We start from the raw sequence: 25201 nt of genomic DNA on the forward strand, positions 1-25201 counted from the left end.
TGCCGATAATATATACCTTCATCAGACGCCTCACGTCTTTCGCTCATAAAGCAACGCCTCCACGATAAACTTGGACTGGGCCTGCGATCGTCTCTCTTCTGCCCCTTGTAGTATAACATAGCGCCACGACCTCTCACATACACCAACGACACGCACGCAACTGCACCTCATCTCAACTTCCCACATTGTTTCGTTTCCTCAGCCAAAGTACGCTGTTGTGTTTGGACTCGTCTTGTGCCGGGCACATCCCACTCGTCCTTGCCGTTCCTGAGGATAAACTAAACTACCATTCAACCAACAACACCGTACTATCACCGTCGTCATCCTTCATAAGTCGATTGAACAACAATAAGAACAACAACATTCAAAATCTGTCGTTCACTCGTCAGTTCTCCACCACGGCACACACTACTCGACTCTCACCACAGACACCAAGGTTTCTCCATTCCCGGCTCACCGTCGTCGACACTTGCAACATCCTGGCATCTCGCCCGAAGTAGCCTCACCACACACACCACGAGAAAGAGTGAGAAGAGCCTCAGACGTCCTTCCTAGTACCTTCCTTCGGCCCCCCACTTGGGTGATTCTCGCGGTCCGTCTGTCTAGACCATCTTGCAGTGGATCCTCCTCACCTTCGGAGACCATCAAGAGCTCTGTGCACACTTCTGCGCGAGTCGTTGAAGAGAAGCCAGACGAGAAAATAGAAGCAAGGAAGCTGCCGGTAGAAGACCTGAGTTTGTTTCTTGTCATCCAGACACCCCTCAAGCAACAAAAACGACGCCAGTCGTCCAAGATCCGCTTGGTCTCCCGTACCTGAGCGCTCAGAGGTTCGACGATCGCATTGTTCCTGGTGGTCACCATTATGCTTCTAGTCTCGGAAACTTAACACACGCCGGCCCTCGACACTTGGACTTCGAAACAAAATACACGGCAAGCCAGCCCGAACTTGGTTCACCCTTCTTATCTCATCCGCCGCCCGAAGAAGGGATTGTCCTGCAAGCAACATCAGCACTTCCCACCTGTTTGCGCTCGACCACTCGCAACAGATCCTCCAGTCAGGTGGCTAATTTTCATCGAAGACGGAGAATTTTAGTGCCTGTGCACCAGGACCCTCCCACCTTCTGGTACGTCCACACTTGTGGCTGTCTTAAAGAAGGCTACTCCCACCCGCTATGAACCCATTCTACCTCCTGGCCTTCATCAGTTCGTCGTACCTTGGGTTATCTTGAGCTGATCGTTTCCTACCAGCTTCACTCCCCTTCCTCTCTCATACCTACTACTCTCCTCACACACCTTAATCTCCATCTCTTTTCCTCTCAACCTCAATAGGAGTGTCAGCTTCCCCCGTCACCTCCGCCATCACGCCTGATTAATACCAACACCCCCAACCAAGCTCAGGCCTCTTCCTCCTCATCTTCTTCTCTCTTAACATCATCCGTCCACCCTCTCCTTCCATTGTTCAACGCTCTTGTACGCACCGTCGTCTTCAACGCTTCGAACACTGCTCATCTTCGGCAACCTTGCGCTGGACGCCGCACCCGTTCCTGTCTCAAGTCGTCGACCTCCTACTTCTCGGCACAGATTCTCTCCACCCTTGCCTTCTTGTCCCAACCCGTCATTCCTTGAACGACGATTCGGGAGTCTGCATAGACAGAATCCGCATTGAGCATCCCGCTTAAGCAACGTTCCGAACCGGGGTACCATATTAGACACATCAACCCACGCCTACCCTTGCTTCTTCTGCTCCGGAGTCCTTCATCACCCGATAATTCAAGACACCATTTAATATCCTTCGCCGCGGAAGTATATAAGTAGTACAGCTACTGCACCGGTCCGCATCTTGGTAATCCGATCAACACACAAACAAAACCCAAAGAAATGGAACTCATGGAGCTTGTCGAGAACGAGCCCACTGCTCGCCCCTTCCAGTGCGACTGGCAGTCGTGCAACAAGGTGAGTCCTGAACCGCCGGGCCACTTGGCTACTGATGTGGTGTGACATGGACGGATCTAACCTCAACATCTTGTAGAGCTTCAACAGGAAGTCTGACTTGCAGAGACACTACCGCATTCACACCAACGAGCGTCCTTACTCCTGCACAACGCCCGGCTGTGGCAAGAGCTTCATCCAACGAAGTGCTCTCACTGTCCACATCCGCACCCACACGGGAGAGAAGCCTCACCAATGTCAGCACATTGGCTGTGGCAAGCGATTCTCTGATGTATGATCCTTTTCTGATAGCGATATGTCCCAACAGGCACTAACCTGAACAGTCTTCGAGTTTGGCCAGACATCGCCGCATCCACACTGGCAAACGCCCTTACAAGTGCGCCCACGATGGCTGCCTGAAGAGGTAGATCTCGAGCCTTGGGCTCTCCCTTTGCGTGATGGAGTTGACACTAATCAATGGAACAGCTTCTGCCGCAAGACCACCATGGTCAAGCACCAGAGAAGATCTCACCAACGTGGTCTCCACCCCAACGAGCTTTTGGACGACTGCACATCAGACTCCGACAGTGGCGAGTCCCCTTCAACCCCGAAGCACGCCGGCATGCAATGGCCTCCTCAAGGCGTGATGGCCATGAACCATCCCGGTATGGGTCATGCCATGCACCGAGCTGCCTCATTTGCCGACTTCGGCCAGCACATGAACGGTTACCCGATGCCTCAACAGCAGCAACAGCAACACTACGGCGCGCACCGTCATAGCCTTTCTTCCGGCGGAGCACACGAGGTCCAAGGTATGGTCCACGAGCAGCAACACCCCGGTGTACACATGCTGCAGCGAACCGCCAGCATGGGCCAGCACTCGTACTACGTGACGGAGCAGGGCAACCCGGGGGTCGCTACCATGAACACGGCCATGCCCCAGCAGTACGGACAAGTGCCCCGGCAACAACAGCCGCAGGTTGATGTACCGTACTCTCAACCTGGTATGAACCAATCCATCCAAAGCAGCCCGAGCAGCTTCTCGGCCGCATCGGGTAGGAGCCCATCCATGCAGGAAGGGTTTTATACTCACCAGCCAACCCAAGCAGCCACGTATGCCTTGCATCATGCCTCCCCCGTCATCGAGCAACAACAAGCCGGCATGGTCCCGTACCCGCACCAGCAGATGCAGCAGCAGATCCATACCCCCCAACCGATCCCGACTCAGGCACCGCAGCCTCCGCCTCAGCAAGTCAGCCAGTACGCCTCACCGACACCCCAGGCCCAGCCCGAAGAGTACTGGAACGGCGTCCCGTACCAGGCACCGGTCGAAGTTGCGACGATCGGCCAGCTGCCGACCTACGGCTCCGGCGTGTACGACCCCTGGGGCGGCCCCAAGATCGAGTTCGAGGACCCTTCAATGCAGCTCCCGTCCGCACGGATCGAGAACATGTAAGAGCCAGCCCGCCTCTCGACGATGGCTCCTGTCACCCCAGGCATTTCGCCTTCCGATACCAATTCATCATTTCCATCGGTGTTTTCTTCGGGCGCCGCTTGCTGTACTACCACCGGAAGTTTTGACATCGATTTGATTTTAACATATTCCCCCACCCCGTTGAATGAAAGAGAAGGAGATACCACGCGGGCTCCACAGAACCGAGCTGTCGATTGTTGAAAAGAAGAGGATGAGCCTTTCGGACGCCTCCAGGCCCAGTGCCCGCCATACATCGTTCCTCCCTTGGGGCAGTCTTGACGGGCCAAAAGGGATCAGACGCAAGGAAAGAAAAAGAACAGAACGGGACAAACCCAACCCTCAAAAGCATACATCATGTTGGTACTTTGTTTTCTGGGTTCCAACACTCACACAACCCATTACTGCCGACACATTTCGCATTGCCGTGTGTCAATGTCGAAAAAGGACGATCACCGGATCCGTCGCTTAGATTGCCGCCTCGATTCGTTCCGTGGCTATCTGCCCTTAGGCACCGCACCGTTTCCTTTGTCAAGCACATACTATTACTTCGTCGACTCGGAACATTTGCATCTGTTTTTCGTCCAGGATATATCATTGGTGGTCTTTCTGTCGCTTCGAGTTTATAATTTTGTTTTTTTTTCGTTAGGGTACTCAAGGGGGTTTTGGAGCTCGGTACGGCGGTTTGTGCTGTCTTATTTAATAGTCTTTTTTCCAGTTCTCGTCACTCCTTTCTCATCGGGCCTCCTTCAACCACGTCGGATGGATTGGACCCGATGATATGATGCAACGAAAGCATAACAGCCGGAGCCGGGCGGGCGGATGGGGAAAGCCACTGGAATGTTAGGAATCATTTGACGATATCCGAATCTTGACGGCCCTTTTACGACTTTGGTGGGAGAGGGGGGAAGCATGGGGATGTAAGGAGAAGGACGATAATGAGGATGGAAGAGGTTCAGGGCAAAGGGCAAAAGAAAAGGGACCGTCATCGATGCCTGATACACGAAAGGCTCGGTCGGGTTTGGGCAGCATCTCCGTCGCTTTTTGTCTTCAAGGCCTCACGGCGCGACCCGGAAAACACAACATTCCCTGTAACAACAACAGTACGAAGTCGACGATTTCTTCCTGTCTGGTGGTGGGCGGCGCAATCCCTAGAACAATGTATTCCTCAGGGGAGAATAGGGGATGATGAAGGGGGAACAAGCAAGGGGGAAGGAGGGTGAAGTGGAAGAAGAGGGGACGACGAGTGCATATGTAATTTTACGTGCTTCCCCCTTGTGTATTGTGTTGGAATTCAAAGGGGATATGAGAAACAAATGGGATAGTTTTGAGAATTGATACCTGGTCAGTCAGAAAGAAAAAAATTAAAGATTTGTTAATCAAAACTTCGCGTCCGATCGTCCCTTTATAAACCTAAGTGAGGTGAGTACATGTGAGGGAAAAGGTGAGATGAGATGCATTCGGTCGAGGCTAAAAAGGGGGGACGCATGACCAGAAGATGGTGATTTTAGCCTGTGTAGGTCAAAACTTTGATGTTGTTGAATGAGGTGTATAGCTGTTAGTTGTAAGTCGTGACACGTTGCCTTGCAGAAGCGTCGGCATTAGTTCAAGGGGTTTGCATGTTGGTTTATTAGGTTGTTGTTGGTGCTGTTTTCTTTGGTTCCGATGGTTAAATTGATTGCGCCTGAATGAGATTCGTCGGGTGAGATGAGAAGGTAGATGGTGTTGAGAGGAGGCTGCTTCGTAAGTCGCGCGGTTGTGAGTCGGGAGTCAGGAATCCCGCTCTATTTTGGTAGTTGGAGGTGTAGATCACCCGAGATGGGAATGGTGTTGAGAGTATTCGTCGAGTCGAGTTGATATATGTTCTTGATATTCGCGGGATGTTCGTTACGTTTGGCATCGTTCGTGGAGGTAGTAAAGAAGGGCGTATCTTGTCGTGATGTCTTGCTGGCGACGACTCTGGACGAGAGCTGGAGCTTGAGGTTTTGTCAAGACATGGCCCGGGGTTCTATAGAAAGTTTGAGCCCGGATGATCCGCTCGTGAGATGCGCTGATCTCCGGGATGTCCGCGTTTCCCAGTGATGCTCATTGCAAGTGGAAGATTATGAGGTATCGTCGCAGCCTTGTGAGTTTTTTTCGACGAGCTGATGTGAGAATGCTGACATGCGCAGTGAGATGTTGGAGGCAGAAAATGCAAAGGAAATGAAGAACCGGGCAACGTTTGGCGGTACTGGTAGATGACAGGAATGAGAAAGAAGACGACAGCAGTGAGGTGACGAATTCCCGGAAAGGGCGCTTAATTCCAAAATTGAGAGATCTGGATGCTTTGAATTGATCTGCAGCTGTTTGCTCTGAATGCGGAAGAATGCATCCATTCATTCCTCATCCAGCTGCTGCCTTTGGTTTGGTCGTGATGTGTTTCTGGGGGGTCCGAATGGATGGACAGAGGGAATTTTGTGATTGGCTGGGAGCTTTTTGACCAATCATATTGCTTTTTCTTGACGTCTTGAGAGAGGTGCTTCACAACGCGAGTTCTTGAGAAGGAGAGTGGCACCTTTACAAAAAAAGCAGACATGGAGCTTGAGAATAATCACTATTAAGAATTGAGTTATCGAGTCTTTCAAGGCTAATTCTAATGACTCTCATGCTGAGAGAGAATGATGAAGTTGGATATCTGATTATTAACCAATGACATGAGGTCAAATTATGCCCCTGCCAGTCTCCAATTAACCCCAAAGACCCTGTCATCTTTGGTCATCTTTGGCCGGATCGGTCTTTCTCTGGCACCGGCGAGTCGCGACATTCTAGAATCCAATCGACGTCACGTGGGGTCTGTAGCTGGGCCTTGGTACCTCCCCCGGTCGCGGCGCTTCGGCAGGGAAAAACTCGGAAGGCAGCACCGCAGTGTCGTGGTCAATGAATAACGTCAGCTAAGAGGTAGCGCATTTCGCCTCAACGTATCCATATCCCGCCGCCCCGTCGCCGCTCTCAACAAGACGACGAGTCAAACGAACGGCGCGAACCATGTCATCTTCACCACACTTGCACATACGTCGATAGCAACTGAAGAAGTCCTTTTTCTTTTCTTTTCAGATTCCCTTTTCGGTCTCGTCCAGGGAACTCCCCTCTGCGGAATCCTTTGTTTCCGTCCCCAACTCGACAACTTAGTAAATCATCAAAGCTGTCCCCTCTGACGAATACGCGAGCCAGCCGACAGCGCGCCTACCCGGCCAACCCAAAGGCATCATGGCCTTACGCCCAGCAGCGCTGGCGCTGAGCGCGACCAGCCCACTGCTCCGACGGGCGACGATGCAGCCCGCGACGATGCAATCCATTTTCCGGCTCGCGACCTCCTCCGCTCGCCCGACCGCCACCGCCTTCACTCGGACCCCCGGTCTGGGCCTCGCACTCCAGCTCCAGCAACAGCAACATCAGTACAGACTCTTTGGAACCAACAATGCCATCTCGCGCAACCTCCTCGCCACGAGGGAGTCGGCGGCGAACAGGAACCCCGGCAGCGCGACCGCGCAGAACGCATTCTACCAGCTCCTCCTCAAGGCCAACATGCCTGCCATCGTCATCGAGCGCTACAACTCTGGCCGGTTCGCGAGAAACGATGCGGTGGACCAGGCATACGCGCAGGCGATTGGCATGCAGAGCACCGGCGCCGTCGGCGGGATGGGTGGTCACGATCACCTCCCCTCCGCCTTTGGCAACGCCGGCTCGCTCGGCGGTCAGGAGCTGAACCAGCAGTCCCCTGGGAACCTTAGCCAGGCGCAGCTGCAGGCTGTCGGTCAGGCTCTGGCTGCGAGGTCGCGCGATTCGAACATGGCTACTGCGAAGGTCCAGGGCAACGGCTTGCCGACTAGCCCGCTTCACGTGGTTGTGGACGAGTCGTTTGGCGGCGTCATCTTCCGTTGGGTCAAGTTCGTCTTGTGGTTCTGTCTCTTTACGTATCTCAGCTTGGTCGTCGTCACGATGCTGGTCGAGGGTCTCAACCTTTTCAAGCGACCCGGTGGTAAAGTGGACAGCGAGGCCAAGGCCGAGAACCAGACTACCCGATTCGCAGATGTGCACGGTGCCGACGAGGCCAAGGATGAGCTTCAGGAGCTGGTCGACTTCCTCCGCAACCCCGACAAGTTCTCCACCCTCGGCGGCAAGCTGCCCAAGGGTATTCTGATGGTCGGACCCCCCGGTACTGGTAAAACTCTTTTGGCTCGCGCCGTTGCCGGTGAGGCTGGCGTTCCCTTCTTCTACATGTCTGGCAGTGAGTTCGACGAGGTCTACGTCGGTGTCGGTGCCAAGCGTGTCCGCGATCTCTTTGCTTCTGCCAAGTCCAAGTCTCCCGCCATCATCTTCATCGACGAGCTCGACGCCATTGGTGGACGCCGCAACACTAGGGATGCCGCCTACCACAAGCAGACGCTCAACCAGCTCTTGACGGAACTGGACGGTTTCGAGCAGAACAGCGGTGTCGTCATTATCGCTGCCACCAACTTCCCGGAACTTCTCGACAAGGCCCTTACCCGACCTGGACGGTTTGACCGCCACGTCACCGTCCCCCTGCCCGACGTCCGCGGCCGTATCGAGATTCTCAAGTACCACGCCAAGAAGATTAAGGCCGCCCCCGAGATCAACTTTGAGGCCATTGCGTCCAGCACTGGTGGACTCTCCGGTGCCGAGCTCGAAAATATTGTCAACCAGGCTGCCGTCCGCGCTAGCAGGCTCAAGAATGTTGCCGTCTCCATGACGGACTTTGAGTGGGCCAAGGACAAGGTCATCATGGGTGCCGAGAAGAAGAGCATGGTCATCAGCCAGAAGGAGAAGGAGATGACTGCCTATCACGAGGCCGGCCACGCCCTGGTGTCTTTCTACCATGAGAGCGGTCCCAACAAGCTTTACAAGGTTACGATTTTGCCTCGCGGCCAGAGTCTCGGACACACTGCACACCTTCCCGAGATGGACAAGTATTCGTACACGACGAGGGATCTTAAGAGTCTCATTGAGACTTCCCTGGGTGGAAAACTTGCTGAGGAGCTGGTCTACGGCACGGACAAGGTGACCACCGGTGTTTCAAGCGTAAGTGTTGCCCACGAGTTTGATACGTAGATTGTCACTAACAGTCAGCAGGATCTCAAGAACGCCACCAACTTGGCTTTCCAGATGGTAGCTCTCTACGGCATGTCTGCCAAGCTCGGCCCCGTGGAGTACGGCGAGCGCTACAACCAGCTCAGCTCAGAGACCAAGGCACTCATCGAGTCAGAAGTGCAGCGTACCTTGACGGAGTCCTACGAGAAGGTGCGCGAGCTGCTCACGTCAAGGCGCAAGGAGCTCGATCTCCTAGCCAAGGCTCTCGTAGAGTACGAGACACTGGACAAGAACGAGGTGGAGAAAGTGATTCGTGGCGAGAAGCTTCCCGACCGCACGCCCATGCCCAAAGGCCCTATGAAAGTGCCCGCGAGCTCGGGCGTCGATATCGGCCAGACGATTCCCCCGCCGTTCCCTCCTCCTGCCGGGCCCACTACGCCTCCCCCGGCGCCACCTCCACCTGCGACCTCTACGGGTGGCGTCGCTCCTGGATCCAATCAGAAGTCATGATCAGAGCTTACTGGGCATGACGTGACTTTGGTCAGGACTACCATGAACACATTTTGTTTTTACGGTTAGCATGCGGAAGTGCGAGAGCCGAGTCGCGGCTTGCTTACTGGGAGGCACTCGCATGGGTCTTACAATGTATCATTTTTACCGGTACAGCATGGGAGGCGTTTATCAGAAATCTAAAGAATTTGCGATTCCGTTGGCCATTGGTGGACGAGAAGGAAAGCGAGACGGGCCGGCCTTTGGCCAACACAGGCTTTAGTGGTCAAAAGCGAAGGAGAAGTAGTCTGGGTCTGCTAGTTAGATCCGCTGCGTCGCACGAATAACACTCTCCCCTCAACTGGGGCTTTTGATACGCCTTCGCAAATTAGGGCGTCGGCGTCGGGCATAGATTGGGTTGACTATTGAGTTCAGGGAGGGCAAGACTTTATATGTTGGGTCTGTTAAAAACCCCCCCGTCACAGCGACGCAAGCGGACCGTTCTCTATATGGGGATTGGTAGCGGCTGGACTCGGTGTAGTGTGGCCACTCGATTGAGTATATTATTTCGTTTGTAGAATTATGTAAATGAAGCATTGCCCCGTACTTGATTTAGCCAAACGGTTGTGACTGTTCATTCAATTATGTGATGTTGAGGCTCTGTATGTGGCGAAACCGTGAGCAGTGATATATCGACGTGAGAGTCTTCAAGTCAAATGCGAGTAATACCCATCACGGGTGTTGCAACCAAGGCATCGCCGGAGTGAGCTCGGCAACAGCGGAAACCGAAATCCGGTCCATCGTCGGAGGACGTCTGCGGTGGTCGTTGATCCCGCCGACAAAGTTTCATGGTTGAACATGGTAGTCTTATCTGATAGGGACGACCTGGCGATGTAAGGATATTGGAGTCTTGGTATTAGGTATCTGCAGGACGACATGGAAAAGATTGTGCAGATAGCAATGGACTTGAGGATTGGGCAGCCCACAGCGGGAGATGTGGTCCCGAGCCGGCCCGGGGAACGTGTCCTCCGCTAACATCTGGGGTAAAGGCCCACCAATTGGCGGGGTATTTTCCCCAAACCATGCCTAGGTACGGAGTACACAGCTGGGAGGAGCTTCGAATTCCCCGGTGAGCCTCGGTTCGGTCCCCAATTACAAGCTAAAGCTCCCTCGGCCTCCGCATCGTCATTTCTCCTCCCACTCCTCCGCATTTTTATTCATCTTCAACGTTGTTCAACCGCGCCGCATATCTGCATAGCATTTGCCATTACGAAGTACATCCAAATAAAGTGACTTTCCTCCTCCATGTAAATTAGATCCCTCCTGGCCAGATTGACCTCATTTATTCATCTTTTACCCATCAATCGAACCTCATCGTCACATCATCACCAGCACAATGTCAGACAAGGCATCGGATCGGCTTCAAGCTCTGGGCAAGCAGCTCGATGCGCCTGCTCCTATCAAGATTGCCGGGCCGTCTGCGGCGCCGAGAGTACCTGGCAAGGTCGTGATCATCACAGGTCAGTCGAACTCACATCCCGCAGCAGCAGACAGACTGACACACGAGGCCAGGCGCAAACTCTCTCATGGGCATCGGTCGCGCGTCAGCACACCAGTTCGCCGAGAACGGCGCCCGAGCCATTTACATTTGTGATTACGCAGACGAGAACCTCGCTTCTCACAAGAAGGAGCTTAACAAGCTGTACCCCAAGGTCGAGGTCCACACCCGCCAATTCGACGCCGCCGAGGAGAGCGCTGTAAAGGAGGTTGTTTCTCACGCCATGACGACGTACGGCAGGCTGGATATCTTCTTCGCCAATGCCGGAATTACCGGCCCTCATAACCTATTCACCGACATCTCGACGGATGACTTTATGCAGAACCTGCGGACGAATACGTTGAGGTGAGTGAACTTGCCCGCTGATTAAACATCCCTTCTCTACCACCCCTTGCGCTAACGAAAAATCAACAGCGTCTTCCTGGCCGCCAAGCACTCCGCCCCCGCCATGCGCAAGACGTCAGCCGAAAAAACCACCCCCGGCGGCAGCGTAATCCTCACGGCCTCGGTCGCCGGCATCCGCTCCAACGCCGGCACGACGCCGTACTCGGCCGCCAAAGCGGCCGTCATCTCCGTCGCGCAGACGTGCGCCTACCAGGCCGCCGGCACAAACGTCCGCGTCAACGCCATCTGCCCGGGCCTCATCGAGACGGGCATGACGTCGCAGATGTGGGACCAGGCCCGCGCCCGCGGCACCACGGGTCGGATCGGGCAGATCAACCCGATGAAGCGCGGCGGGCACGCCGACGAGATTGCGCGGGTGGCGCTGTTTTTGGGGAGCGATGAGAGTAGCTACGTCAACGGGCAGGCGTGGGCTGTTGATGGCGGGTTGAGCGCGGGACATCCGTACGTTGTTGGGAAGCTTGCGTGATGTGTGTGTGTGTGTGTGTGTGTGTGTGAGAGAGAGAGAGAGAAAAAGAGAGAGAGAGAGAGAGAGAGAGAGAGAGAGAGAGAGAGAGAGAGTGTGTGTGTGTGTGTGTTTTTGTGGTGTGAGAAACTGGGAGTCAGAGACAGCGGCGTTGGCCGAACTGCGTAGCGGTCAACAAATCTTTTGCCAAGTTCTTCCGGGATGTGTAACTTATGTGGGCAGCAGGAACTTGTTTGAATACATCATTTCTCCCGACAGCAAGTTTGAAGGAATCGTGCCTGCTTAGACATGTGAAGCACGTCAACGGCCTTCAAGGCGAAGGCCGAGTCAAGAGGGGCTGGGCCTGGAGGCAAAATAAAGGTGGACAAAAAAGGTGGACAAGATGGTGGGCGGCCGAGGCTATCTCTGGCCGGCTTCTGGGGCCGGCCGCACAGATTGGAAGGAGGTTAAGCAATGTGGGCGAAGTTCCCAGCTCTAGATCCTCAAGGTGGACTTTCGGTGAAGGGGTTGCTCGCCACCCCTGTGAAGTCATTGGGCCTGAAAGCACGTCCAGAGTTCGAACGGGAGAAGGAAGGGAGGAGCAGAGTCGCATTGACTCCTCTTCGATCAACGGGGAGCTTGATAGGGATCTCCAATAAGCTTGAACGGGTTCGGGCGCCATTACCACTTTCCATCCTCGATGCCCATCTTCCGGATTCCTCTTTTGTGGATAGGCCGGGACGGATTCCATATCACGCAAGCCGTACAGATTAACGTATGGATGCAAACTATACTTGTAGAGAATGGGTATATCCACCATCCACCCCCTAGGCAGGCCAGAAGACTAGCTGCCGCCTCCGCATCGCCAAACAACGTCGTCCATTACATTCACTGCCGTCCTCATTCGCTCATGACGCGGCCGCCATAGATTGCCCATTCCACTTTTCAAGGATTGGTGCGAGGGTGAGGAGGGGGGGGCCGAGAACATTCAAGCATAAGTGGCTTTGGGCTGCGGATGTCTTTCTGCATGCCACCGGAGGCTCATCGACGGCAGGCTCCACAACCATAACTACCGGGAATCGCAACCATTCCGAACTCGTCGTATCGAACGTATAGAAATTCATACTGCAGCGTGCTGCTTGGTCAGGCTGGGAGTCGCTGGACTTGACCCTCCTCCTCAAAGCTCCGAAAGATGAAACCCACCCAAATTGGATCTCCAGGCACGTCTGTACGCCTTTGGTCAAGAGATCTCTTGGCAGAGTGGTCGGCCGCGTCATGGAATCAGGAGCATTATCCTCCTTCCTCCTTGATCCAAACGTCTCCTCCTGTTCGTCCTTTGGTTCCATCTGCAGGAGTCGAGAAGGAGAGTGTCACTGTTCTTTTGTTTGTGACCTAGGTTTTTTCGGCCGAGCCACGTAACCACCCTCCCGACCGCTGCCCACATCCCGATGCGCCATCCCAAACCGCCGCTCCCCGGGGGCCAAAGGGACCCACTCACACCCCGATCCCGTACCACCGTACCTTGGACAATTGAACCACATACTTCACATTGCGGAACGGGAGAGGACCACCAGGGCCATCACTTTTTTGTTTTTGCCAAATGACCCAACGCAATGCAATTGGAATTGCCTCTGCCTTCATTGGATGGCAGATGTCTTGGACGTCCGAATAACCCCCCAACCCTTGCGACCTCCCGGCCGTTCGCACTTGCTAGCCCGTCACTTGCAGAAACGCCGCCACCCCTTAACCTTACACAGGTAGTGTAATTCTTCTGGCTCCGCGGCGCGCGCGGAGTGGCGGACGCCCAGGTTTCTAACTAAGGTACTGTATTATGTGGTATCCTTGTAGACGCTCCAGGAAGACCAACTCGATCCCAAACTACCTTACATCCCCGACTCCAGAGTACCTTGCTGAGGCTAAACCCATACAGTGGCTTCGAACGAACATTGTCATGCCCCTCATACGTCGGTCGAAACGACTCTAGGAAGGAAGGTGACGACGATGTCTCGCCAGGCGCCCGCGCGCGGGAGTGTGGGGAACACCCAACGAAACGAGAGAGAGAGAGACGACGTCTTTACTTGGTACGGAATGTCGTTGCTTTTGCGTGCTCCGTGCTCGACTTGTCGTGCCGGGATACACTGTCGGCCGGTGGGTTGCGAAATGTACCTGCTGTTCGAGGTGCCAGATGAAGGGATGAGGGCATGTTGCAATGCCATGACAATGCCAAGATGTTGACGTTGACGGGATCATCAGGATCAGGAAGGAGGAAACAAGATGGATCATGGAAACGCCAAGACGATGAATGATATAAGAGGAGGCCGAGTTTCTCGCCAGAAGGACGAAATATCCCTCTCTTCTTCTCACCAGGCTTTTCACCTCCTTCAGTCCTTCTCTTCTTCCAGATTGTTCCTGACACTTCTGTGGTCTGCTTCACTCGCCTTCCATCCCAAGAGATCATCACCATGGCGCTCCGTTCCGCCCTCGCCGCGGCCCTGGCCCTCTCCCCCTTCATCGGGACCGTTGCAGCCCACGGCAGCCACACAGCCGAAGACATTGCCGCAGAGCTCGCCCTCCGCGACATCGTCACCGTCCACGGCAAGCGCGCCCTGAACGCCTGCTCCAGCTCCCCCGCCGCCCTGGCCCTGAAGCAGCGCGCCCTCGAGCGCCGCGCCAACACGGCCCAGATGCTCCGCGAGAAGCGCGGCCTCACCGACCAAAAGATGCACCAGAAGCGCGCCCAGGCCGACCTCGTCAAGTGGGCCGCCGTCGACCACGAGTCCGCCGAGGCCTACAACCTCGACACCCCCCTCGAGGAGATCTTTGGCTCCAACGCCACCTGTGCCCTCGTCCCCGAGACCACCATCGGCCCTTACTACGTCGAGGGCGAGCTCATCCGCGTCGACACCACCGACGGCCAGGCCGGCGTCCCCGTCCACCTGGACATCCAGTTCGTCGACGTCAACGACTGCACCGCCGTTCCCGAGCAAATCATTGACGTCTGGGCCTGCAACGCCACCGGCGTCTACTCGGGCGTCTCCGCCCAGGGCCAGGGCGGCCTCAACACCACTCACGGCCGCGGCGTCCAGCAGTCCGACGCGGACGGTGTCGTCCAGTTCGACTACGTCTTCCCGGGCCACTACACCGGCCGCGCCACCCACATCCACATCATGTCCACCGACGGCGCCGAGATCCTCCCCAACGGCACCTTCGAGGGCGGCACCGCCCGCAACATTGGCCAGCTCTTCTTTGATCAGGACCTCATCTCCGAGGTCGAGACCCTGGCCCCTTACACCAGCAACCGCCAGACCCTCACGACCAACCTTCAGGACGGCATCGCCGCCGGCGAGGCCACTGCCGTCTACGACCCCTTCCTCAAGTACGTCCGCCTCGGCGACGACCTCAACGACGGCCTCCTCATGTGGATCACCATCGGCATCGACACCACGGCCGACTACAACGACAAGGTCAGCGCTGCCGCGCACTACTACGAGGGCGGCGGCGTCGACCAGAGCAGCGGCGGCGGCGGCCCCGGTGGACCGGGCGGCCCTCCTCCCAATGGTACCTTCCCTACCGGTGCTCCCCCCGGTGCCCCGCCCACCTCTACCCCGTCTGCTTAAAACCCGCTGACATTTTGTTGGTGCTGAAGCTTAGAGCTCGGGCTATCTAAGATGAGAGGTTTTTAGACTTCTAGAAACCTCTTGATTCCGATGGTAGGCTTGGGTGCGGTTGGTATATAGGAGGAGAGACAAGTGTACATGAGTGTCGTGAATGTTGTACAAAGTTGGTTTTTTGGTGGAAAAAAAAGCTTCATACCGACGACCAGGGGCTGTTTGTGTTTAGTTCAGGAATAGCAAACGGAAATTCTGAAATACATATTTACATTCGTACATAACTGAGCGAAGCACTAGCGTATCCAGAGCGAAGCTTATTTCCCCTACTTACCTACCTTGAAGAGTCGAGCCCGGCCTTTGATGCACTAGGCTCTCATTGGCCAGCTGACCCCAGTCCCCGTGTGGCTAGGTACTGCCGGTCAGCGGTGAAATGTCGGCTGGAGGGGTGGGGCCGGCCGGCCAGCAGGCCCGGCGCCGCAGGCAGAGCCCGCACACGTCGAAGATGATACTCCAGGCTGGCCCTGGGAAAGACAGAGCGAAGCCCCCAGCGCCTACCTCCCCCCCCCCTCTCCGCTATCATCTGCGGGAAGGGAAAGTCGCTACCTGCTAGTACCTGCCCGCCCATACTACTCGCCTAGATATCTCCTGCTTCAGGCCGTACCCTACCTGCCAGTACCTTCTGGCCCGTACTTTCTACCTTTTTGGCCAATTTTGACGATCTAGATATAAGAGCATGACCTTAAATAAGGTAGGCAATTAGCAGGGGGCGCTGACCCCTGGACCTCCTGCTCTTTGGGTGCTGCGGACGAGTTAGCGGAGCCATGACAAGCGTATGGCTTGGAGCTGTTCCGATACCACATGCTTTGTAGACAATCTACAAGAGCTGACGAGAGCCCTCACCTCCCCACCGGGCACTGACAAGCTTTCTGATGAAGGTTTCTCTAATAATATGAACGTCGTCGTCTCAATGTCCAATAGGCGTTTGGTTATGATGACGGGACTGAGGCCGCAATCGCATCATCGTCCTGGACACGACGTAGAACTGTCCCACGCAGGCGACCTGCCTGCGACTAAAAACTCACATTTCAAGTATCCCTCCCTCTATCACACATTCGCCATCTTGGGAATAGCACCTAGTCAAGAAATTTACAAAGCTCTTTCCTCGTGTCAATCAACCTCGCGATCGCAGCTCAGGTAAGATGCTTCCTCTGTTCTATAAACACATCATTATCTACTCCATTTTACTTGCCAGCCACTCCCTCCTTCCCTTACGCCCTCCCTTCCTTTATTTCGGAATAGTAGGCAGAAAAGGTGGATTTGGGAGGCGGTATGGCCCCACATTGACCGCCTTCCACCTACTTACACCCAACGGAGGATTCGTGGGCTCTGCCCACCAACTTCTTGCTTCCACATCCTCATTACGCAGTCAATATACGATTCTTGAGCTTCGTACCGGACGGAACGCCTTGCCCTGCTGAGATGTATATCAACACTTTACGTCTCTCCTTCCTACCAAAGTCAGTCTTGACTCTACTCTTCCTTGAATCTCTTCCTTCCCTACCTTGTGCCCTTCTCACCTTTCTCACCCTTCTACCTGTTTTTACTATTTTACCTTCTCTCTCTCTTCAAATTCTCACTATCCTCTCCTTCCACCTCACCTTCTCTCACATCTATTTCGTTCTCCATTCCTCCACAAGGTCCAAAGTATGTTCCGTTGTGCCTCAGATTTGCTCACTGTCTAGGAAGGTTTTTTGACCAAGAGGCTAGCTTTCATGAGAAAGATTTTGTTCGAAATTGATCAATTTTGAAGAGAATCTACGGTCGGATTGGGAGTCCAATTCGACCGGGAGTAAGGGCAGAGCATGAGCCACCTCGAGAGCCCTCAACTGGACCTCGGCTGCCCAAACATTCGAGCACCTCGCGATCTCGTCACTGTCATCTGCTAGTAAGTAAGCCTCTCCATCGTTGTAGAATGCTTCAGATCTTAACTAATAATTAGTTACAAGACAGCCAAAGTCTCGTCAAACTCACATCAGACAAGACGGTTACAAATCATGATATCCCGTCTTGGATGAGATCCGAGAACAGCGACGCCGCCAACGTCACGCCTTCGCCCGTGGCGACTGAGAAAGACCAAGCCATACCAGATGATACTTCGTTGCGCAAATTTGCTTCAACAATTATCGAATGTGTCCAGGAAACTGCTGCCTCATTCCTTCCCCACGTCCAACGCAGTAGTCTCATCAAGGAATTCGCAAGCAAGGCACGACAAGACTCATCGAATCAGAAAGAACAATCAGTGCAAGATGGCCCCAGATGCATCGAGGGGGCCTACTAAAAAAGGATCGAAACGAGCATCTCCTTTTTCGATAACGTTGAGAAGTTACTCGACTTTCTTGTTTCTCAACTAGAGTTACAGAAATGGCATCTATCCCATCTACTCATCAAATCAACAAATCGGAACTGGCTGGTCGAAGGCTCTCAGTGCTGCTGAGGTCTCTTTGTGCAATGGCTTGAGTCATACTCTTTTTCTCACACTCAAGACTTGGCCGATAGGAGAACCCTACCCATATTTCGCGGACTTGAGCGACGTTCAAGGCCACTTTGGTGAACCGAGATATCCAAAGAGGCATTCTGAAGGTCACGGGGGCGATCTGTGAGACCGGCACAACCGAAGTGGCATCCAACTATACGCATCTCTTCGTCTCGCATCCAAAGAAGAAGGCGAGACTCTCCGTTCCAAAGGTCCAGTCAGGTCGTCAAGGGAAGGAACTCCCATCTGCGGGTCACTGGACCACCAAAGATGGCAATCTTGGCCATTCCTCAGAGGAAAATCGTAACTTCTTCGCTGTGCCCGGCATTAAAAGAACGTTCGATCTCAGAGTTAGACGGGAGCTCCGCGATTGGCAGCGTTCAATGATCGAGACAGCGTCGAAGTCCGTGGACCATACGTCAAGACGCAAGCTCAATGATCGACAACCTCAACTCTCTCGAGATCCAGATACACAAAATCATTTCAAAAGTCTGAGCCGAGCCGACCTCAATGCATCTATCGCGGTGGACCCTGCGGTGCCCAAAACAGATCGAAAGCAACTAGAAACAATCAACGCCCTCATCACTGGCTCGGGAGATTGTATCGGCTCTCCCTTGAACACATCGGCAAATTTCTTGTTCAACTTGATTGCATACATGAGTGTTGGGATATTGGCAGAGAAGGTGGATTTGGAGAATGGTCTGGGGCCCGCAACTTCCTCTTTACACATATATACGCAGTTCAATACCAAGATTATTTAGATCTGCACCGGCCCTCAGGCTGCCCTGTTGACGTGCCTACCAACAATGAGTGAAGCTGAAACGGCAGCGACAAGAGTCTTAATCATCTTATGGAATGGGCCGCGACGACGTCCCTAAAAGCCTCGGTGGTTCAAAAGCAAAGGAAATGGTTGGGTGGGACGTTGGACGTCGCAGGTAAATGAACTGTCGAGCAAGTACCTCAAGTAAGTACCTACCGCTGATTTGATGCCGCCAGTCGCCAGTAACCTTGGAAAACAGAGTCTGAAGTTGAGAGACTGCCGTGGCGAAGTGAATTCAAAAGTTAAAGGACTCAAGAAGCATGTGGAACATGACTGTTCAAATAAGATCAGCCTTCGGCGCTATCGGCAGCGGGGACGGGGATCGCCGCCGCTATCACGGGCCGCCGATTCACCCCCGCACCGGCCCCACCAACAGAAAACAATCCCCCGCCATGACGTCCCCGCCGTACATTCAATCTAGAACAATCAAATTGACCCCTTAAAGCAAACTCATCACAAACAGCTGTTGCCAACGAGGAGAGAATACATCTAATTCACTCATAAATCTCCTCATAACTCGTCACAACATATCTCCCCAAAAAGAATGGCGACTTCAAGCATGCACTACGCCCACTGCGGCGCAAACGACGGTTGCAAACTCGCCTTCCAATCCTCACTTCCCCTCACCGGCGCCGCCTCCGCAACCCGCTGTGTCCTCCTCATGCACGGCTTCAGCGGCTCTTCAGACTACTTTTACCGCAACGCCGATGAAATCGCCTCCGACGACATCTGGGTCGTCGCCCCGGACATGCGCGGCCACGGCAAATCGGACCGCACAAAGGGCGGCTACCACGTCGCCCGCCTGGCCGCCGACCTCCGCGACCTAGTCCACCACCTGCGGCGCGCCGCCTCGCCCGACCTCAAGATTATTCCCGTCGGCTGCTCCATCGGTGCCGCGGTGCTCTGGACGTACGTCGAGCTCTTTGGGTGCGCGGATTTTGCGGGTCTCGTGTTTGTCGACCAGGCGCCGTTGCAGGATCGCTCGCAGTTTGACGGGTGGGACGAGAGCTTGGCGCATACTGGCTGCTACGACGAGAAGAGCATGCTCGGCGCGCAGAAATTCTGGATGGAGAATTCGGCGGCGGCGCATGTTGATCTCGTGGACGGGTGTTTGGGATACCGCGCGAAGCCTGATGCGGCGGACAACGTCTCGGCTGAAGTGAGGAAGAAGGATGAGGACTTCTTCACGGGGATCAGTGCGCTGTGCGGTCAGGCGTGGCTTGCGAGGTTGTTGGCGGACCATACGCGGTACGACCACCGCGAGGCGATTGAGATGATTAGCGTGCCGACGCTGGTGATGGCGGGGCGCAAGTCCGGGTGTTTCCCGCTCGAGGGGATGCGTGAGACCGTTAGGAGGGTGGAGAAGAACCGGCCTGGTCTGGCAACGTTTTCTATCTATGAGGCTGGACATTGGTTGTTCTATGAGAAACCTGAGGAGTTTAATCAGGAGATTCGCGAGTTTGTGGGGCTGTGCACGATGTGAGATGGTAAGAAAGGGAAGCTGGAAGACGGATGGGTATGCTAGGTGGTGATCTGTGCTGCAACAGCTGAATGACCATGGATAGAGCGACGCGGGCTTATACGCTTCATGAAACGCAAATGAGATTAGAAAATACCAGAGTCTAAAGATGAAAACTCCAACCTATGCCGTTATCTACTTTCCTCGTGTATAGCCCCAGTGTCAACGTCAATGCAGCCCGTCTATATACCAATGTGATGAAGATTACCCAAACATTATGAATACCATGTCCTCTTTGCCATACCCGCCATTTATCACCCTTGATCCAATGCAGTCAGTCCATCTCCAAGTTTTTCGGATATCCTTCCTAAACGCTGAGAAGCTGAACATCAGCACACCCAAGAAGGGTCCTCTGCCCAGCCTTCTTGAAGCTCAGCACGACGCTACCGTTCCTAGGACACGCCATCCAGAACCCATTCTCAAACTGCAGACTTCCATCCACGATCTCGACACCGGATGTCCCAGCCCCGCACTGCAGCTGGACGGTGTTCAAGCTCGGCACTGTCGCCGTGCCGCCGGGTATGACGATGAACCCGGCTGAAGGAGAGGAGTCTTCAGCAGAGAGGCGCACGACGTTGACGGTGCTCCCGGTGGCGTAGAACTCGGCACCCTGGCCGGCTGGACCGAAGACGACGTTGGCTGCGCAGTCTGGGGTTGGAGTGTAGGTGAGCGCTTGGCCCTGGATGGAGGGCGTGAGGTCGAAGTTGGTTACGTTGGCTGCGAGGCGGAAGGTGGGTGTTGTTTGTCTGACGGGGAGACTGGCTCCCATTGCCACTGCGGCGAGGAGGGTTGTCTTGACGAGGGTCTGGGCGAACATTTCGAGTTTAGTTGTTTGATGAACGCAAAAAGGTTGAAGTTGAAGTTGGAGTTGATGATGTTATGCAGTTGGCTGTTCTTGCTCGTAACAGTGAAGTGGAATTAGGACTCTCATCACGGCAGCAACATTGGGTTTATATGTAAAGTGAACTCTGGTCGTTCTTCATCATTCGTGATGCAACGTTTCTCGTCGTGGCGGTACTAGACTAGTCCAACCTCATGACACTCTTCACCTCGGATCCTTTGGGACATTCTATTTCCGTGATTTTATGTCATAAGCCGTTCGCTAGAGCAGTGCCCCTTTAGCCCTGCGCGCTGATCTTTGGGGCTTGGCGATCCTAGTGCTTAGGGACGTGGCTGCCGGCGATCCGGGGTGAGACGGGATCGCCGCCGGTGCCCCGCTCTCCCGTTCGCTCCGAGCGCGGGGTAGCGGCCGTCCAGTCATGGGAACGGGGAGTTGGAGGTTTTCACTCACAGACAACAATTTACTTTATGTTTCGATACCATTTACCAACATACCGTCTTGCCGGCGCGTACGTCCTGGTCGTCCTTCCTTGCCTCATTGTGACCATCTCACAAGCCAAAGTAAGTACCTCGGTATCTGATTCACTCAGTCTGGCTACTCCTTTTCCTCTATTCCTAACCTTCCCTCCATCTTAGTAGACCGAAGACATTGTGCGAGAAGCGATGCCTCGTATCCTAAACCAGGCAGGTAAGACACACTCTTGACGCAGTGGCGCACATCAAACGTCCTTCTTGAACAAAATTCTGACTTCAACGCAGCATGGTAAACAAGAAAGAGCTAGCGTCTAACCACCCATCGGCAGATCGTCGTGCTGACGAGTGCCACCAGCAACACCTGCCGCGTCCGCAAGATCAAATGTAAGCAGATATCCACCATGACACCATGGTATGAGCTCCTCCGATTAATACGAGATTAGGCGACGAGGCTCTGCCCGCGTGCCAACGTTGTTGCAAGGCTCAGCGATACTGTGATCGCACCATCCCGCTCCCACAACTCAACAAGGGTCAGGAGGATACGGCAAAGCCCGAAATCGCCGGTGAGTGTATTCTACGCTCATCTCAATCTTCCTGACTCTTTGAACGTTTAACTGCTCACATCTTCATCCCACAGCAAATGAGCCACATGGTCTCTTCCCACCGCCAACAATTCCCCGCAAAGCCCTCCAGAACCCGTCCATCGCACGCTACTTTTCCCACTACATCGCCGACATCGCGCCGTGGTACGATCTCAGCGATGCATCCCTCACTTTCGCTACCAGCCTCCCCGAAGCCGCCCTAGACAGCCCGCTGCCCTTTGCCGCCATCTTGGCACTATCCGCGGTCCACGTCAGCCAGACGACCGCGCCGTCTGCTAGGGCAGCGGCCGAGTTCTACCATGGCCACTGCGTCCGCTTGCTGATTGACCTGAAGGCAGAGGAGTACGACGATGACGAGCGAACGCAGGGGCTTACGCTGGCTTCCGTCTGCCTTTTAAGGTCGTATGAGATTTTGAGTGGTTCGTCCCCTGTGATCATTCCCTACTTCCTTCGCAGGCACCTTTAAGATCTTTGAATTGAATGCCACGGTAACTAAGAAGGCTGCAGAAGAGGTCGATCCAAATAGGCACCTCCAGGGAGCATATTCCCTGGCAGCATACGACACCCTTCAGACCGACTCCGTTGGGCCCGGCCTCCGAGCAGCGGGCTTCTGGAACTACCTTCGTGAAGACATCACCTTTAGCTTATTCAGAAGATGCCCCCTCAAGATAGATCTTGATCAGGTCCCGCTAGCCCTGCCGATGACTGGCCGAAGAACTGATCATGACCGCCTCAATGCCATCACTCTCCTTCTGGGCCGCATCATCAATGCATGCTTCATAGATTCAGGCTTTAATCCAGTCTCAAATGGATCGTGGTCCAGTCTGTTCCAGCTGCTTTGCGAATGGCGTAAAAGTCTACCGACAAGGTTTGAACCCTTCTCCACGGTTGACCGCGGTCTCGGCCTCGCCTTGCCATCCATATGGCTGCTCAGAGATCATCACGGTAAGATTCCAAATCTTACGATACCTCTATGCAAGTAGCTGAGAGAGGCCACTAGCGGCGGCCCTGCACTACCAACTCGTCGCCAAAATAATACTCTGCATCCGTGCAAACTCGCAACAGTTATCACATCTTCAAAGCACACTAGACGACCGTATCAACACTCAAGACACAAGAGATGACACTCTCGAGCTTCTTGCACTTGACGTTTGCGGCGTGGCCTTCACCGCCAACACGCCCTCTGTCCAAGTCAACGCCTTTGGCCCTATTGCATTCTGTAAGTCTTCCGAGCCCAGGTCTCTGCGTGCCCACCGGCTGATCTACAAAATTAAACTTACTTCTTCACGCAGGCGCACGATTCATCAGAACAGAAGCCTCGCGACAGGAGCTGATCCGCCGCCTCTTGGCGTGTAAACGGACAATCGGCTGGCCCGTCCAGAGACTCGTCTCGGACTTGGAGGCGGGGTGGAGGGGTCCACCACGGCCGCCGCTCACAGCGGCAGAAATAGACAACGAATGAGAAGATGGTCAATTAAAGGAATTGCTTGCTGTCCGTGTACTGAGTAGAGGGGGAATCGTCTAGCGTACCCCGAGCTCGGGTTTGGAGAAAACCTGGAGAAAGCTGGGGGTAGACAGGGGAGGGATGCACGTTGTGTCATCTAAACCCGAGCTCGGAATTGGGGTAGGGAGCTTCCCAAACCTCCTCACTTCGGGATATAAATGCAGGAGAGAGAAATCACATACCTCTCACTCATCAAGCTGGTCGAACTTGACGTCTACTCATACTCATCTGTCCTGAACCACGAAAGCAATCACATCACCAACAATGCTCCTCCGTCCACGCTTCCCTTTCCCTCTCTCGACCCTCCCATATCGTCCTCGCATCCCCCTCACTCACCGAACAATGGCCTCACTTACACCAAGCAATCACGACAACGACAACCATCACCATCACAACGAAGAACCCCTCCCAACAACTCCAGCAACAATACACCCCTCACAATCCGAACTCCTGAACGCTCGCCTCTCCCCTCGTAACCTCGAACTCGCCATCCACCACCTCCACAGAGACGGCCTCGTCGTCGTCGCCGACGTGATCCCACACGCAGACCTCGACGCCCTCAACGCCAAAATGGTCCAGGACGCGCTCTACCTCCGCTCCCTCGGCGACAAGGGCCCCTTCAACTATAACCTCGGAAACCTACAACAAGATCCGCCTCCCGTGGCCGAGTATTTCTTCAAGTCAATCTTCACAAGTTGAGTTCATTCCCGTCCCCATCAAGCCTCATATGAGCCCATTCTCTCATGGGCCATCCTTCTATCCTCACATCTTCATACCAACTCACGACCTACATAACAGACGCTATAGCAACGCAAATCACCTCCTCCCTCCTAGGCCCCCGCCCAAAATGGACCTTTTGCTCCGCAAATTCGGCCATGCCACCAGACCCCTCGACACCAGACCCAACACCACAACGCCAACCAGTCCACTCCGACGCAGACTTCAACCACCCATCCCACCCCTTCGCCCTCGTAATCAACATCCCCCTCGTGAAAATGACGCCCTCCAACGGCTCAACGGAGCTCTGGCTCGGCACCCACGCACCTTACCTACTCCCCTCATCCCCATCCGCCACTACATCCTCCTCCACCACCACATCCACCTCTTCCTCCTTCATCATCCCCTCCGGCATAGCATCCCAAGAAACCCTCCACGGCGACCGCGCAAGCGGCCGCATAAAACCCCACCTTCTCTCCCTCCGCCGCGCCGTCCGCGGCCCCTCACAGCCGACAATCGAGAAGGGCAGCATCGTCATCCGCGACCTCCGCCTCTGGCACGCCGGCATGCCAAACACCTCGTCCGACGTGCGCGTCATGCTGGCCATGATTCACTTCGCGGCGTGGTACCGGAATCCGATGCGGTTGCAGTTCGCCGAGGACGTGAGGCCTCTTCTGCTCGAGGAGGCTGAGAATGAGCTGGAGATGCCCGTGGATTGGACGACGAGGGAGGAGGCCTTGAGGACGTATCTGGGGAGGGGGTTTGGGAATAGCTACGATTTTGACCAGGAAAAGTGAGGAGTAGTAGGCACCCTTCTAGCGTCCACAGATGCCACACGAGTTTAGACAATTCATTTGATTGCTATCTAAAAGCTACTGACAACAACGGACCCTGGCATCGGTCCTGCGCTTTTCCTCCTTTCCGCTCTATTCCAACCTCCGTCTAAGAGGCACCCCATTCTGACTAGCGAGAGCAAGACAACAAATGAAACATGGTATAGTATTCCCCTCCTCGGCGAATTCTCAGCGGCCGATGACGAGACAAAGCTGGCTTTTCCACGCCGAAATGATGAACAAAAAGGGAAAAGTAATTAATCGGAAAAGGTTAAGAGGGGTATAATAGGAAAGACCCGTTTCCGCCGAACCTCGCTTCCTTTTTGTCGCGAGAAGAAACAAAGGAAATCCCCAATCCTTCATCCG

At 54.5% G+C, this 25201-nt stretch overlaps 9 protein-coding genes across 9 annotated transcripts; 8 read left to right on the forward strand and 1 right to left on the reverse strand.

Moving 5' to 3' along the window:
- Positions 1–1878: 1878 nt before the first annotated feature.
- On the forward strand, positions 1879–3385 carry BDP55DRAFT_628280 (uncharacterized protein; the record flags this gene model as incomplete). The annotated part of the gene is made up of 4 exons (XM_060571882.1): positions 1879–1953; positions 2030–2221; positions 2274–2353; positions 2416–3385. 4 exons carry the CDS (start codon positions 1879–1881, stop codon positions 3383–3385), a joined length of 1317 nt encoding a protein of 438 aa, XP_060433421.1.
- A 3261-nt stretch (positions 3386–6646) lies between these two features.
- On the forward strand, positions 6647–8998 carry BDP55DRAFT_545014 (ATP-dependent metallopeptidase HflB; the record flags this gene model as incomplete). The annotated part of the gene is made up of 2 exons (XM_060568538.1): positions 6647–8479; positions 8531–8998. 2 exons carry the CDS (start codon positions 6647–6649, stop codon positions 8996–8998), a joined length of 2301 nt encoding a protein of 766 aa, XP_060433422.1.
- Positions 8999–9952: 954 nt separating this feature from the next.
- Positions 9953–11497, forward strand: BDP55DRAFT_651391 (short-chain dehydrogenase). Its single transcript, XM_060574048.1, has 3 exons — positions 9953–10497; positions 10550–10880; positions 10950–11497. Exons 1-3 carry the CDS (start codon positions 10374–10376, stop codon positions 11404–11406), a joined length of 912 nt encoding a protein of 303 aa, XP_060433423.1. The 5' UTR covers positions 9953–10373; the 3' UTR covers positions 11407–11497.
- Positions 11498–13721: 2224 nt separating this feature from the next.
- Positions 13722–15270, forward strand: BDP55DRAFT_376989 (Intradiol ring-cleavage dioxygenase). Its single transcript, XM_060567132.1, has one exon. The coding sequence runs from the start codon at positions 13845–13847 to the stop codon at positions 14997–14999; it is 1155 nt and encodes a 384-aa protein (XP_060433424.1). The 5' UTR covers positions 13722–13844; the 3' UTR covers positions 15000–15270.
- Positions 15271–16424: 1154 nt separating this feature from the next.
- On the forward strand, positions 16425–16879 carry BDP55DRAFT_377000 (uncharacterized protein). Its single transcript, XM_060567133.1, has one exon. The coding sequence runs from the start codon at positions 16473–16475 to the stop codon at positions 16746–16748; it is 276 nt and encodes a 91-aa protein (XP_060433425.1). The 5' UTR covers positions 16425–16472; the 3' UTR covers positions 16749–16879.
- Positions 16880–18684: 1805 nt separating this feature from the next.
- BDP55DRAFT_651401 (Alpha/Beta hydrolase protein) lies at positions 18685–19986 on the forward strand. Its single transcript, XM_060574049.1, has one exon. It carries the CDS (start codon positions 18891–18893, stop codon positions 19827–19829), a length of 939 nt encoding a protein of 312 aa, XP_060433426.1. The 5' UTR covers positions 18685–18890; the 3' UTR covers positions 19830–19986.
- On the reverse strand, positions 19987–20822 carry BDP55DRAFT_651402 (uncharacterized protein). Its single transcript, XM_060574050.1, has one exon. The coding sequence runs from the start codon at positions 20680–20682 to the stop codon at positions 20173–20175; it is 510 nt and encodes a 169-aa protein (XP_060433427.1). The 5' UTR covers positions 20683–20822; the 3' UTR covers positions 19987–20172.
- A 363-nt stretch (positions 20823–21185) lies between these two features.
- BDP55DRAFT_651409 (uncharacterized protein) lies at positions 21186–23470 on the forward strand. Its single transcript, XM_060574051.1, has 9 exons — positions 21186–21266; positions 21345–21393; positions 21423–21425; positions 21534–21563; positions 21623–21742; positions 21817–22200; positions 22289–22726; positions 22782–23000; positions 23074–23470. Exons 2-9 carry the CDS (start codon positions 21369–21371, stop codon positions 23241–23243), a joined length of 1389 nt encoding a protein of 462 aa, XP_060433428.1. The 5' UTR covers positions 21186–21266; positions 21345–21368; the 3' UTR covers positions 23244–23470.
- Positions 23471–24846, forward strand: BDP55DRAFT_651420 (uncharacterized protein). The gene is made up of 2 exons (XM_060574052.1): positions 23471–23979; positions 24084–24846. Exons 1-2 carry the CDS (start codon positions 23550–23552, stop codon positions 24797–24799), a joined length of 1146 nt encoding a protein of 381 aa, XP_060433429.1. The 5' UTR covers positions 23471–23549; the 3' UTR covers positions 24800–24846.
- The last annotated feature ends 355 nt before the right edge of the window (positions 24847–25201 follow it).

The sequence above is a fragment of the Colletotrichum godetiae genome, assembly GCF_030913485.1.
Source record: "Colletotrichum godetiae strain CBS 193.32 chromosome Unknown BDP55scaffold_7, whole genome shotgun sequence".
NCBI classification, from domain to species: Eukaryota; Fungi; Ascomycota; class Sordariomycetes; order Glomerellales; family Glomerellaceae; genus Colletotrichum; species Colletotrichum godetiae.